The sequence below is a fragment of the Silurus aristotelis genome, assembly GCF_946808225.1.
Source record: "Silurus aristotelis genome assembly, chromosome: 10".
Classification (NCBI taxonomy): domain Eukaryota; kingdom Metazoa; phylum Chordata; class Actinopteri; order Siluriformes; family Siluridae; genus Silurus; species Silurus aristotelis.
In genome coordinates, this window is record NC_139583.1 from 15,270,068 (window position 1) to 15,284,310 (window position 14,243).

At 39.3% G+C, this 14,243-nt stretch overlaps 1 protein-coding gene across 3 annotated transcripts in view; it reads left to right on the forward strand.

The window, feature by feature from the left end:
• The window catches only part of carmil2 (capping protein regulator and myosin 1 linker 2), a 53,984-nt gene that overhangs the window by 30,241 nt on the left and 9,500 nt on the right, over positions 1–14,243 (forward strand). For 2 of the 3 annotated variants that reach the window (XM_083552594.1, XM_083552592.1), the window contains exons 31-36: positions 896–1,260; positions 8,302–8,405; positions 8,518–9,274; positions 10,225–10,329; positions 10,708–10,744; positions 14,171–14,236. In XM_083552594.1, the coding sequence (XP_083408720.1) occupies positions 896–1,260; positions 8,302–8,405; positions 8,518–9,274; positions 10,225–10,329; positions 10,708–10,744; positions 14,171–14,236 (1,434 nt within the window). The remainder of the gene's footprint in view (positions 1–895; positions 1,261–8,301; positions 8,406–8,517; positions 9,275–10,224; positions 10,330–10,707; positions 10,745–14,170; positions 14,237–14,243) is intronic. The other variant, XM_083552593.1, reaches the window with a different exon arrangement.

The following is a 14,243-nucleotide window of genomic DNA, read 5'->3' on the forward strand; positions in this document are numbered from 1 at the left end:
CCAGTTTGACACAAGAGTCTTATTTTTATTTGCCTTAGACACATGTCCTAAAAACATATTTAAACACATACACAGAGAATTCCACATCCTTGATGATTTAATTAATTGGAATCATTCCAAAAAGAAATTGGTAAATATTAAAAATCCATGTTGGGAAAATATTTGTATCCAATGAAAGCTTTTATGTGCAAAATCACATATAAGTGGAGTGCAGAAAACCTCAAAGGTGGTGGCTCAATGAGTAACACATTAGGCAACTGTCTCTGTGAGCTTACCCTTTCATATTTTTGTGGTGTCACCACAATATATTTCTGTGATTCTAATGGAAATTAGCATAAGCAAAACATTGGTAAACCTGACAAGAATTTTTGTTTAGTCTAGCAGTGGTCTAGGCTGATCAAAATGGTCTATTGTGTGTCAATAGGGTATACCCTTATTTATGTTAAGGGATTTCCTCTGCTTGTCTGCTTGTGGAGTAGGCACTTGCTGTAGCTAAATAAAGTCGCTTTAATCACAGCTCACCGAGTCTTTTATTGAGAATACGGGAGACCACTAGCTTACAAAGATGACAATCATTCCTCCTGTCTCCCATGCTCTTTTTCCTCCTACGGTCCTCATCTGCTGCATGACCATGCCAGTTTTCTGATAATTTTTTCTGATAATTTTTGCCTTTTTAAGGCTCCACACCAATCACCTCTGTCCTGTTTTCCTCATCTCCTCTATGGATTCACAAATAACAGGACTGATTTCAGGCATACGCCTCTCACTATCTTTGTTGTTGCTTTTTATCCCCTCTCCCCTATCTCTCTCTCTCTCTCTCTCTCTCTCTCTCTCTCTCTCTCTCTCGCTCTCTGCCACTCCATGTCTATTTTTCCTTCTCTTACCCTCTCTGCAGGTCTTCTGGAGACGGAAGGCGAGCAGCAGGCGCGAGCGAGTGCGCAGTCCCAGCAGGAGATGGAGGGAGACAGAGAGTCAGGAGGCGGAGGAGGAGGAGGAGGAGGAGGAGGAGGAGGGGTGTTGTCATTGGCGATGGGCCTGTCCGTCACCACAGGCCACACCCAGCTGGGGAGGGAGGTGGAGTTTGGTGGCAGTGGCGCTGGTCCTGTGGCCGCTCGTAGCAACAGAGAGCCGCGGCGTTCTGAGCCCTCGCCTCCTCAGCCCCCTATGGACCTGCCCAGCGAAGGCCACACGCTGAGGCACTACACTCGCTCCAGACCCCGACCCAATCGCCACTACAGGCAGCCACCCAGCAAGCCGCAGGTACAGGGGGATAATGGGGTGAATGAGTAGAGAAAAAGGACAGAGAGGGTAGGAAAGGGGGGAAGACCTTATCGGCTGCAAGCAATGGGAGCTTGGCTGAAAGGGATGGAAAGAATAGAGAAGGTAGAATGTAGGCAGAAGAGGGATGGAGTGAGACGGAGGCAAGAGAGGGATGGAGTGAGATGGGGGATGATGGAGGAACAGAGAAGGGGGAGGGATGGAGAGAGGGAGATGGCGGCACTCAGGTTGTTGCAAGCAGCCACCGCAGCAGCAGCCAAGGCTGCATGTGTGTGTGTGTGTGTGTGTGTGTGTGTGTGTGTGTGTGTGTGTGTGTGTGCATGTGTGTGTGTGTATGGAGCATGCATGCAGCTTCAGGCTCAGTCTCTGTAATTCCTTTTTCTTCTTATTATTCTACTTATTGTTTTTCATTTGCTACCAAATAATTTTATAACATGGGTAGAAAGAAATTTGGATGAATAGAAATGTAGAGGAAGAGAGAAATGGGGCTGTGGTGGTTAGAGACATTTTGGGTGTGTTTTTCATTGCCATTTTTGAAGGTGCTGTGTGTGATTCCCAGCTGGGTGGTGTGTGTTTGCAAGAATGTGCATATATATATACGTGTGTGTGTGTGTGTGTGTGTGTGTGTGTGTGTGTGTGTGTGGTGTGTGGGTGTGTGTGTGTCAGAACAGGGCATGGTCTCTTTTCAGTAATTATGGCTAGGTTCTCTTAGTGTGACTGCTTTATTGTCTTAATTATTAATGTTTCCACATCAAGGAGGCTTTTTCTCTGTCTAGATCTTTGCCTCTTTCATTAAACATATATATATATATATGTGTGTGTGTGTGTGTGTGTGTGTGTGTGTGTGTGTGTGTGTGTGTTTCCCTCTTCTTTTGACACCCTCTGACATCTTGATATTATTAGGAAAGATGGATCTGTATATTGACGTAATTCACTGAATTAGTGTCACAGTGTTGGACCTGAATTTGCACCAGTGCTTGTGCCTGTGTGTCAGTGTTTGTGTGAATATGTGCAAATGCGATGTTATCAGGTGCAGTCAAATATTTTTGGCTTGAACAGTGAAAAAAAACAATAAATGAATAAATTTCTTTTTTTAAAGCATTTTTTTGTTGTGTGTATTGTGTATATTTTCCTCCATGTTCTGTGACAAGGTCCTTTGGTTTCAATGAATCGGTTAAAAGAAAGTGCTCCATTTATGGTTCTGTGTGTGGCGTGACTGTGTGTAGGGAGGCGTGTTTGCACGAGTGTGTGTTTGAGTTTGAGCTGCCAGTCAAGCAGACAGTAAAATGCAGTCAAAATCATGTTTTTTGACGTCCAATTTTCTGTCTATTATCGGGATTCCTCTGACCCTCAGAGCAGCGACTACATATAAATGAGGGATTTAATGGACATCTGTGGATGTAGGTGGGAACAAATGAGGACATCCTTTATTCTAGATTATTCTGCCAATACTTTTGTCAGTATGCACTTGTCTATGTGTGTAAGCATGAACTGTGCTCTTCCTGTGTATTATCTGTCTTTTTGCACCGATGGCTGTATTTCCTGGTTGGTGACTGATCATGTGGTTGCCATAGTGATAGGTGCTGGTCTCATAGCTGTGCTAAGTGTAGGAGCTCTTTTTGTCTGTCTCTCTCTCTCTCTCTCTCTCTCTCTCTCTCTCTCTCTCTCTCTCTCTCTCACACACACACACACACACACACACACACACACACACACACACACACACACACACACACATGAAAACATGAAATTAGCACTGTCCTTACCACATAAGTAATAACAAAGGCAGTTGGTACAGTGCTACATAAGTTATAAGCATGATATTCCACAGCATGTGTGTGTTTGTGTGTGTGTGTGTTTTTTTTAATGACTAATAGCGCAACGTGTTAGTATGTTTAGTTAGCAGGCTGTACTCACACAACAGTGTGTTATTGCATTGTAAAAGCTGAGAGTGTTGGTAGCTGCAGTGTTGTTGCTGCTTTCTCTCCACTGGTGTCGTGAGTTGGGCGATTGCTGTGTTGTCATGGATACCTGTGGGTGTACATGTAGAGCTACATCTCGTCTCGTTTTTGTCACGCCTAACTCCAGATTTATTTTTTTTTTTAAAGGAAAAAATTCATTTGTTTTGGGCATGTGTGTGTGTGTGTGTGTGTGTGTGTGTGTGTGTGTGTGTGTGTGTGTGTATGTGTGTGTGTATGTGTGTGTGTGTGTGTGTTTGTGTGTGTCACTGGGTTCAGTGTGCAGTCAGGCTGACCGGCTTTGTTAGATCAGAGTCTCCAGGGAGGATGCCTCTTTTCCCCCGGTTCAGTTCATATATAGAAGGAAGCATGGAAACACCGCAATCACTACCTTAGATCACTTGAAAATATGAGTGTGTATTTACTGGGCAGCTGGATGCGGTTTTAGATTGGAGGCTGAAATGTAATATCTACCAATAGGTCAACAATGCCGCTTTTAGGATTGAGCAATACATTATATAATCGTCGGTAATTATTATTAATAAAATGATGCTACACACTAATACACTTAAAGGCAGATAGGCATCAGCTTACTAACACATACATTTTATTCCTTTCATTCAAAGGAACCCTATAAAAATACCGCTCTGTGCTCTATTCTTTGGTGTAACTTGTAGAATTTGTTCGTACTTGCTCATCCAATTGCACTTTATTGAGGTGGATAAAAAAAAAAGATTTATAGAACAAATAATGATGATTGCAACTGCATTTCACATGCGCCTTCTCAATCCCTGCTGATGATGAGTTAATGAAAAATAGCAGCAAAACTGAGATCGAACTAGGGGGTATTTTACAGAGTGTAATCATCAGACATGACTGTTACTGATAGGCTGCATGAATCTACAGCCTGGGGTAGAGACATACAAGCCACAGCATCACTTCTTCATGCAATTCCATGTATTTATTTTTTGGGGGGAAATGCACTTGATTAAACAAGTATGACACAAATATGTAATATCCATCTTAAGACATTAAGCCAACAATAAAACCTTTAAAAATTAATTGTTCTTTTTTTCTTTGAAAAACAGAGAAGCGTAGACCTGCTATCCTATTTATACAGGCAGCTCATTCTGGCTAGTGATCCACAAGCGATTGGGTGTCCATATTGTGTGGCATTTGGGGAAATATTAGGGCAGGTGTTGTCATGGGGAGAGTATAGTATGAAGAAGGTGTGATAGTATTAGTCACATTATGGTGCTGTGTAGCTGCGTACCAATGATAATAAAGTTTTATTATACAATACAATATTATCTATTATACATTTTGTAGGTAAAATATGGTTTGTTTTTTCCCTTTTTGCAAATTTGTTTCTTAAATTAGTACTTTATTGTTGCAATACTTATTTTAAAGCAGGTTATTCAGTTCAACTTAAAAATTTTCTTCAGACTTATTTAGAAAAATTCCAGCAAACACCTGCTTTAGTAATGTCTGCATAAGCATTTCTGTCTTGCTTTATATTATCAGCATTCTTCTTTCTTTCACACTCTAACAAACCTCTTTCATTTGCTGCATGCACAAGTACAGTTTCAGGAACCAACTTCATTTCCTTTCTAGCAACCTCACACCCCTGATCTTAATTATGAATTTGTCATTAAATCTGACCAGTCCAGTGTTTCTAAGCAGCTGCATGATCTCTTGTTTATACTGTAGCAAGAAAATTATGCCAGGAAGTTGTGTTGACTAGACTTGGCTTCCCCTGGTGGTGGTTTCTCAAGTGTGATATCAGATTCTTTAACCGGAAATACAAACAAAATTAAACAGAGACTACAGAATATCTTCTTGTATAATTGCAGGTTAACTGTGACAGTTTATTTGGGATAAACAGTCGTTTCCTTTTTGCTACGAACAAGACTTGGTGGACAAGGCGCAAAATATTTTAGCGAATATTGCACTGAAATTTGGCATGATTTTAAAAAGTTTGACTGGTCAATTCACCAGGCTTAAAGCACAGAACAGCTTGATGGCTTTCCTCCCTATTGCACCAACATGAGTTTATCAGGAGCATAGCATATTAATAGCATAGACCAAATAGCTTCGGCAGCAGAAGAAATGAAAGGTGTGCGGAATTCTAGCCTCTGTCCTTCAAAAGTCCTCCTACATAAACATTGAAGCTGCTCCAGGTTGTTTTATAATTGAAACTCCATCTGACTTTCAGTGGTCTGAAAACAGAGAAACCATGATAATGAAAACAGAACACTGTGTTCACTTCCAGTGTGTCACTGTTTTATTCTCTATCCCACAAAACATAAAGAGGTACACAGCCATGAGATTTCATGAGTCTTAACTCCTGTGTGTGATTGAAGATAGAATGCATCCGTGTTGGTTCAGTCCTGGCAACCTTTCCAATCTAAATCTTTTTTAGGTCATATGTTTACACTGAGAAGTAATATAAACACCATTCTGAATAATATAGATTTTGAATTGGACCTTAATTAGAAGACATGTACACATCTGTATTATGCTCTGTATGTAGAGAACATGTGCTGTGTGTAATTATGTGTGAGGGTGTATTAATTATGTGGGAAACACCTTGCCAATGTGCCTGTTTTTTTTTTTTTTTGGTTGTTTTTTTTCCCCGGAAGATGCAGTGGAGAGAGGACAAGCTTTGCATTTGGATTGGCCAGCAAGCACTAAATGCTTTATAATCCATTTGTCATGCGGCTTGTAGCACTGCATTTACATATGGTCGTTTTTGCTATGCTGTACTCTGTCTTTCTCTGTTTCTCTCTCTTTTCGTTTCTCCCTCGTTCCTGCATGCAGTACTCGCTCTACCCTCAATTTCTGCGGGGAAACCATATACCCTGGTGTAATTCCATTGTGTTGGCATGTATATGTGCACTCATACATGCCTCTTTTATCACCTAAACAGTGCTTTAATGTGCATGTGCTGTTCATGTATTTGGAAAATCATGAAGGGTGGAAAATATAGAAAGTAAAATTCTCCACTTTGATGAAGGCTCTCTTGTCTTAATATTCATTTTCCATTCTGTAGTGAACATTGATGACACGAGTTCTTTAAACAACTTTACATTTGAAAGCATTTTTTTTTTTTTTTTTTTTAATGAAGATTCAGTGCTGCTGGAAAGTTATAAAAAAAATATAAATCTCTGTAACAGTTGTTACAGAGTTGCTTAGTTGCTATTTTGGGACCTGAGTGTACGCTCATGATTGCAGTGATATCTGGCCTTCTAAATATACACTGAAACTGTCAAGCCTATAAAAACCTGGTAAGTCCTTAAATTCTCAGAAACTCATGGACAGGTCCAGATTTGCACTCCTCACTCTCGTAACTGCACACATTTCCTGGTCAACAGTTTTCTTTCTTAAAACATTAGCGATTTATTTATTCTTCATTTATTCATTTTCAGTAATCCTGAACAGGATTCTGGTGCATCCAGGAACACTGGAGAAGAGTTGGAATACATCCTGCTAGTCTGTTGCAAGGTTTTTGGATTATGACCCTGGACTATGTTTATTATCAGCCACTGCAACTCCATGTTTCATGTAACATGACTGTTTGCACCTCGATCATATTTTCAGTTATCCAGCACTGTATCTTGACTGTATTTTTGAACTACACACTTTGTCTTATGTTTGTTCTTCATGCTTGTTATCATCATTGTTTATATTCCATGTGTTATAGTTTCATTCTTATTTTGCGTTTTTTGGTTCGTTGTGTTGTGTTTTGTATATTTGCATTTTATTTAAAAAACTGTTGCACTTGTATCTCTGCCTCCGCTCATATTATGTGGCACAGAGCACCATGCACACACATTAATGGATTTATTAAAGGTTTGAAATGATCATAGACAGTCCACCTACTGCATGATTTGGGGGATGTGGGAGGAGAACCAATGCAAAAATTGCATTTGAAAAGTAACACATTTAGTGACCAAAGCTCAGGACTAAACTGTGAGGCATCTTTCAGGCCACCATTCACACATACATATACAAACAATTTTACACATTGTTTTGTGAGGAAACTGGAGAACCTAGTGGAAACCCATACAAGCTTTCGGAGAATGTTCAGAACTCTTGGAGTTATAAGTTGCCAGTCTTTTCCAATGCACCACTGTATTACTCTACAGAGTAGTTAGATGAACTGGAAATAATTAGATTTTCTTCATGCGATTCTAACAATGATAAAAATTGTAATACGGTTTTAAGTGTTTAGGGCACTTGGGTGCTAAGAGACACTCAGTACTCTTAATAACCTCTAATGTATGCTATATCTAGCATCATACTTTTTAAGACACATTTCTTTTAATAAGATGATTTTTTTTCTCTAAGTAGAAGACATTAGCATCTAGTTCAGATACAATTCAAGATGTGTTTTGCAATGGCAGACACTAATCACCATTGTTGATCAGGTATACACCATTCTGTGTGCCAGTGTGCTACATGTGGGTGTATTAATGGTGGGCCTTAATGTTTTAGACAGACAGACAGACAGACAGACAGACAGACAGACAGACAGACAGACAGACAGACGGATAGATAGATAGATAGATAGATAGATCGATAGATCGATAGATCGATAGATCGATCGATCACTTTATTTATTCCTAAGGGAAATTAGGAGGTGGGGCACAGACAAAGAAAGACTAGACCTGGCTTTGTATCTCACGTGGGACCCGAGAGACAGATGTGTCACAGCCAACAGAAAATCTAAATCCTGCTAATATTGTTATTTACATAACCGTGATTCATAATAATTTACTGTACACAAATATGTATTTTTTATTATATTTATTATATAGTATTTTTATATATGTGTGGGTGTGCTTGTAAAAACTGAATATGCATAAGGATATGAAAAAAAACAATGTGATGTATTTTTGGATCAGTGCACATTAAATGTTGAAACAGTGCTGCTGAGAGTAGCTTTTCTAAATTATACCACAAAGCCACTGTGTTTCCAGAGCGTTTCAAATTTCTACATAATCTGTTAGTCTTGAAAAGTGACCTTGTCTTTTTCTGTGTCTGTGTGTTTCTGTATGTGTAGGAGCAGGCAGCTGAGAGTGAAAATGAAGTCAATGAGAATATAGGGAGGGTGGATGAGGGTGTAGAGGAGTTTTTCACCAAAAAGATCATCCCTGATGACCCCCTGTGAGTATGCACATTCGAAGATTTAGATATGCAGTAGTTATTAGATATAAACAGTGTAAATGTCACATACACAATACACATTCCTTTATTTTTATTCTCTGCTGACTTTCAGAAAGCACCAGAGGGAGGACCCCCTCAATAAAGCACAGTCTGCAGAGTCTACCTGTGGCACGACTTCCACTCTGACCAGCACCTTGACATCCTCTACACCCTCCACAGCCACCACTAAAAATATCAAGAAGAAGTTTGGGGACTTTTTCGCTTTCAAAAAGGTGCGCGCAGGTCGAGGAGCCAAAAGCGAGGGTGCCCCGGAAGTGAAAGTCAAAAAGACTTCAATAGCAGATCTCATCCGACCACTCCGGGAGGCCGCACGTGCTGAGAAAGAACGCGAGAAGGAAAAGGAGAGGGACAAAGAAAAAGAGCGAGAGAAAGAAAAAGAAAAGGAGAAAGTGGAAGAAGAGAGCCTCCACAAGGCACCAAGCACTACTCCCACCGTTACAGATACATCCCCCACAGTACCAACTGTAGATAACAAAATGGCACCCACATCCCTCTTTGTGCCAATTTCTGCCCCAATAGCTGCCCCTTCCTCCAGTCCTAACCCTTCTGCCCCTTCACCTGCCAAAACTAATGAACCCCCAACAGTGCTCCCTGCTTCACCCCTGACCCCAACCAAAACTCCCAGTCCAGTAGCAACCATGCTGCCCTTGGAAGGAGAAAAGAGCCGGACCCTAGAGAAGAGCCGAACCCCTGATGGGGAGAGGAGACCCAAGGCTACACGCCGCTCACTTCGAGAGGGCAAGTCTCAGTCTCTTATCCTCCTTACAGGCCTGGAGCCAGGGCAAGACTCTGCAGTTACACAAGCTAAGGTAAGGGAACACTGTTGTTGTACTTTCAGTTTCAGTATAAGACAAGGCAGAGGTGTTTGGTTTGATGAATGAAATGCCTCTTATACGCCTTAATGATTGCAGTATATCATTGTAAGGTTTATAACTATGCAGTCAGTCAGGGTTGTCTAAAAGGATATGTGAAAGAGTCTCCCAAAGAAGCAAGACCTATAATTTTAGTGCCAATGGTTATGTTTAGCTTTACCAGCCCAGGGTCACCACTTGACACTATCTAGTTGAATATTTGGGTAGTGTGCAGCATGTCTGGGGTTGAAGCTTTTTTTTTTTTTACACTAGGAATCTACATCTCTAATTATAAAAAAAAAATGTTGAAAGTATATGTTTCATTTTAAAGCATGAAATTTATCTGGTTTAATTAATGCAGCCAATTTTAAACAAAAGCTAACTGTTAACATCAACTTATGGAATCAAGGCACTGAATGAGAGAGGCCTGTGTGAGGGGCGGTAGTGTAATAGTGTGATAGACTACCTTGATACTGTGGGCATGTTGTGAGAATACCATAAGCCTGTCATGATTTGGCTCAAAAATTACTATGAAAATTTTTACAAATACTGCAATGGTGATGTCAGTCTTTTGAAAAAGGAATGTTCTTTTTGCTGACTTAGCTTTGAAATTACATTTATATTGACTATATTATTAGATGCAGCTTAGATATGCCCCCCATATATTTTGTCCTCTTTTAAAATGTTTGTATACTTTTTTCTTTTGTAGTTGCTAATTACAACTGACAGTTCAATCATCATTAAGCTAACACTAATTGTCCTACACAAGCTCAAGCTATCAAAATTCAAAACAGGCAGGAAATAACTTTTTTTAACCAGACATTTATGTATACGGTGTTATCTGTAGCAAGACGTATTCTGTAGCTCTTGTCATTGTGGTCATGCCTGCTTTCTTTCTTGTTTTTTAGAAACACTCATCTGAAAGCTCCTCCACTTTTGAACAGCGGCTCCATGTTATGCTGCACCGCATGGGGGTCGCCAAAACACCTCCCTTCGACTCCAAAAAGAGTCAGGTGTGTGTAATTTGTGTGTGACATATATGTCATATATAAATCCCCAATGTAACTTCCACAGACATGTATCCCAACAGAAAACAAGATGAAGCTTCCACTTTTCTTCCTAGGGCTATTTTAGCTCGCCTGCCCGAAGCATTAATGTAAATGTTCGTGTAGTCAACATACACTCTGCAAAATGGTTGGTTGGATCTAAAACATCAATCTGGACAGCGCAGATCAATTACAGTGTTAATAACACACGTCCTGGTTTGTGCTACAAACTGAAGATTTTATATGTTTAGCTTCTGAACCAAAATATTAGTAACGCCATGCCTTGATAAATAAAGGATTATTTAAAAACAGGCATTTTAATCGAACTTTATTGTCCTCTTGCAGAGCAAAGATGAGGAGCTGAGGAAAGCCAACTCAGAAGGTAAATCCCTAATTCCTTGCCCTTATTATCGTCTGTATTTGACGTGGCTGTCCATTGTGGTAACTGGAGATTTTTACTGCATTCGTAAATGTGCAACATTTGCATTTCTGTGTGCCAATGGGAGCAGCCTGAAACTGCTTATTAGATGTTACTTGTGCTGTGCAGTCATGCATGATGGCAATCCCTGTGTGATGGTTCATAGTGTGTAAGCTACATAATGTCACTTTATTTAGACCATTTTGTAAAAGCACAAGTTCAGTGTGGAACTACATCATGGTCATTTCTCTAGTTTTTGCTATACATTTAAGCCAATGGTTTTGAGGGCAAAAGATAAATGTAAGATGATAGATCAGAATTTCAGCTTGCTTATTTATTTGTTCAAGCTACAACACCTACATTCAGTTGTTGTGCTATTTTGGAAGGGTCTTCTCTTCAGGAGGTGAAATGCATTTTCAATTGAGTTAAGGTCTGGTGACTGACTTTGCAGTCTTTTGTTGAGATAGCAGTGTTTTTGGGCCATTACCCTGCTGCAACGTTTCTCACAATTAGATTGGATAAATTAATCTGTAAATTGGCAGACAGATATGTTTAATATGCTTGGGATTTCATTCTGCAAACATTATGAGTTTCATTATTAATAAAGATTAGTTAGCCTGTTCCAAAAGCAGCAAAGCAGGTTCAATCCATCAGACTATGTTTTGGATCATGAGCAGATTCCAGCCTAGCCCTTTGATTCTTACTGCTGATGCGTCTTGTGGTATAGACTCAATATTCTAGGTCTCACTGAACGGTGGATTGTGTTACATTGCCCTGTGGAGGGTGTTCATGTGACCGACTATTGGTACAGACGCTCCCCACTTTACAAACATTTGTGGATACGAACAAACCTGTCCTCAAAGTGAAATAAATCTCGAAAAAACTCTAAACGGAGGAGAGCCACCACTAGCTAGACGTCGACCGTAACGAGTTTACATGATGCGCATGTATTGTATTGTTTTTTTGATAGTATTTATAGCTCTTACATCATTAGGAGATCTGCGTAGTCAATAACAAACACAGTAACAACTTACAAACAAATTAATGGTACGAGCGATCGTTCGGAATGTAACTCGTTTGTAAGGTGGGAAGCGACTAAATTTCTTTTTTTCTCATAATCTTTCTTTAATCAATTGCAGTTGTTTGCTTTGGCTAACATAATAATTCTATCATTACACCAGTGTTTCTTTTATTCAGGATATTTTTGTATTGGCTATGTAAAATGCTTGTGCAATGGCTCTGATTTTCATTCTTTTATCTTCAAAATTGCTTGTTAATGTCTGATAGACAGTTCTCTGGTTTTCATGCTGGTTTATCATTTTTAACAACAAATAAAGTCATATTAACCTGGGCATAAAAACCATGTCAGTCACATGTTCTAGTATTTTTTAACATTTAGATAGATTTTGCAAAGGGGTGGGTTTAAACAGGAGGTGGCATGTTCAGTACATCTAGATGTAAATTATCAGAATGTGAAAAGCTGAAATTCTTATCTATTGTTTCATATTCATACATATATCTTCATCTACTTTTGACTGCTCCTGTTAGGGGTCACCACAGCGGATCATCCGTCTCCATACCCCCCTGTCCTCTACATCTGCCTCTTTAAAATTAACTACCTGCATGGCTTCCCTCACCACATCTATAAACCTCTACCTTGGTCTTTCTCTTTTTCTCCTACCTGGCACCTCCATCCTCAGCATTCTTCTTCCTATATACCCCATGTTCTTTCTCTGCACATGACCAAACCATCTCAATCGTGACTCTCTCAACTTCGTCTGAATAAGTTCTATCACTGTTGCACATTCCACAAATGTTTTAGTATGCTATAATTTCAATACTTACAATAATGTCTAATATTTAGTCAATCGGCAGATGCTCGTTCTGAGAACAACTTTTAAAACAATTGAATCTATATTAATACAACTGCAATAGAACTGCAGGAGAGCAGAACTGGAAAGACAAAAGTTTAAATGTGATTTGTACAAGTGCTAGAGTGATCTAGTCAGTAACAAAAAGTAGAACATTTGAACCTAAGTGCATGAATAATTAAACAAGAAGAAATACAAAAGATAAATTCAATTAGCAAAATGTTTTAAGTGGATGCTTGTAACTACTTTTGGGATATGTGGAAGCTTTTATGTGACAAATAAATGCAATTTTACAGTAATATGAAACCTAATCATATAGACTTGGCAGTAACATTTTAAAGAGCTGGATTATCTGAGAACATGTTTCAGTTGCACTGTGTGAGAAATCAACAGGAGCCATGCAATGTGATTCCGGCATATTATAGCTCCCTGTGGGTAACAGGGTGTGTGTATAATGAAAAGAAAATTCTTTGTACTCCTGATAATCGGCAGCTTCTGTATAGCATGGCATTCCAATACAAAGAAACTTCACTGACCACCAGATCTCAGAAATCATATATTTCCATAAATATTCTCCACTGTGGTTTCCAGTAGCCTGTGTACTATGAATAAACATGCAAATGCAAATGAAGGTTGAGAACTGAAGTCTGCAATTTTAATACAATACTAAGGTGTTTGTGTGTGTGTGTGTGTGTGTGTGTGTGTGTGTGTGTGTGTGTGTGTGTGTGTGTGTGTGTGTGTGTGTGTTTGTGTGTGTGTCAGGAAATTAACCAGAACCTTATAGCTATATAATAACACACTATAGATATAATATTATATTACAGATATTTAATAATAAAACACCAAAGAGCAGTTTGAGCCTCAGCTCTATTTAAATATTATTGGATGCTATAAGCTGTTGATCTGTTGATCTGTTAAATGTATAAGCTTTGGGGACCCTGTTGGCCTCCCACAGTATATAAATTACTTTCTGCTCAATTCTAGCATTTTTTTTAGTTGGATCAAATTAAATGAATAACTTTCAGTAAGGTCTTTTTTTCCGACAATTCACATTAAACTGTTGCCACAAATGTAGTTGGATTTCAGAGCCTGTAAAAAATGTCCTGTTTTGGCATTATTTTTGCCACGTTAAATCTGTACACAGAAATCCCCCGTTTACTGCGGTGGTTACGTTCCAAAACCGACCGCGATAAACGAAAAACTGTGATAAACGGACGCCACCCCAAAAATGCTATTTTATATATACAGTACTGTACTGTATTAACATTTTACTGCATTTTAATTAATACATTTCATTATTTAAACATAAAACTCATAAAACCTTTTTGGTCTATGGTACTATCCGTGAGAGACAAGGAAAATCAGTGAAACAAATTAGTTATGTGGCAATTAAACCGGGGGCACGAGATTCAAACCGCAGTAAAGCAAAGGATTACTGTATTTACTTTGCTCCGGTGTCACTTTTAAACTTGCTGTGAATGAGCTTTGTTTTTGTGACCTACTTCTTTGTTTGTGTTAGGGGCAATTCTGGACAGGCAGCCTGAACCTCCACCCATGAAGCCACGCACCATGTCCACCTCTTCAGGTGACAA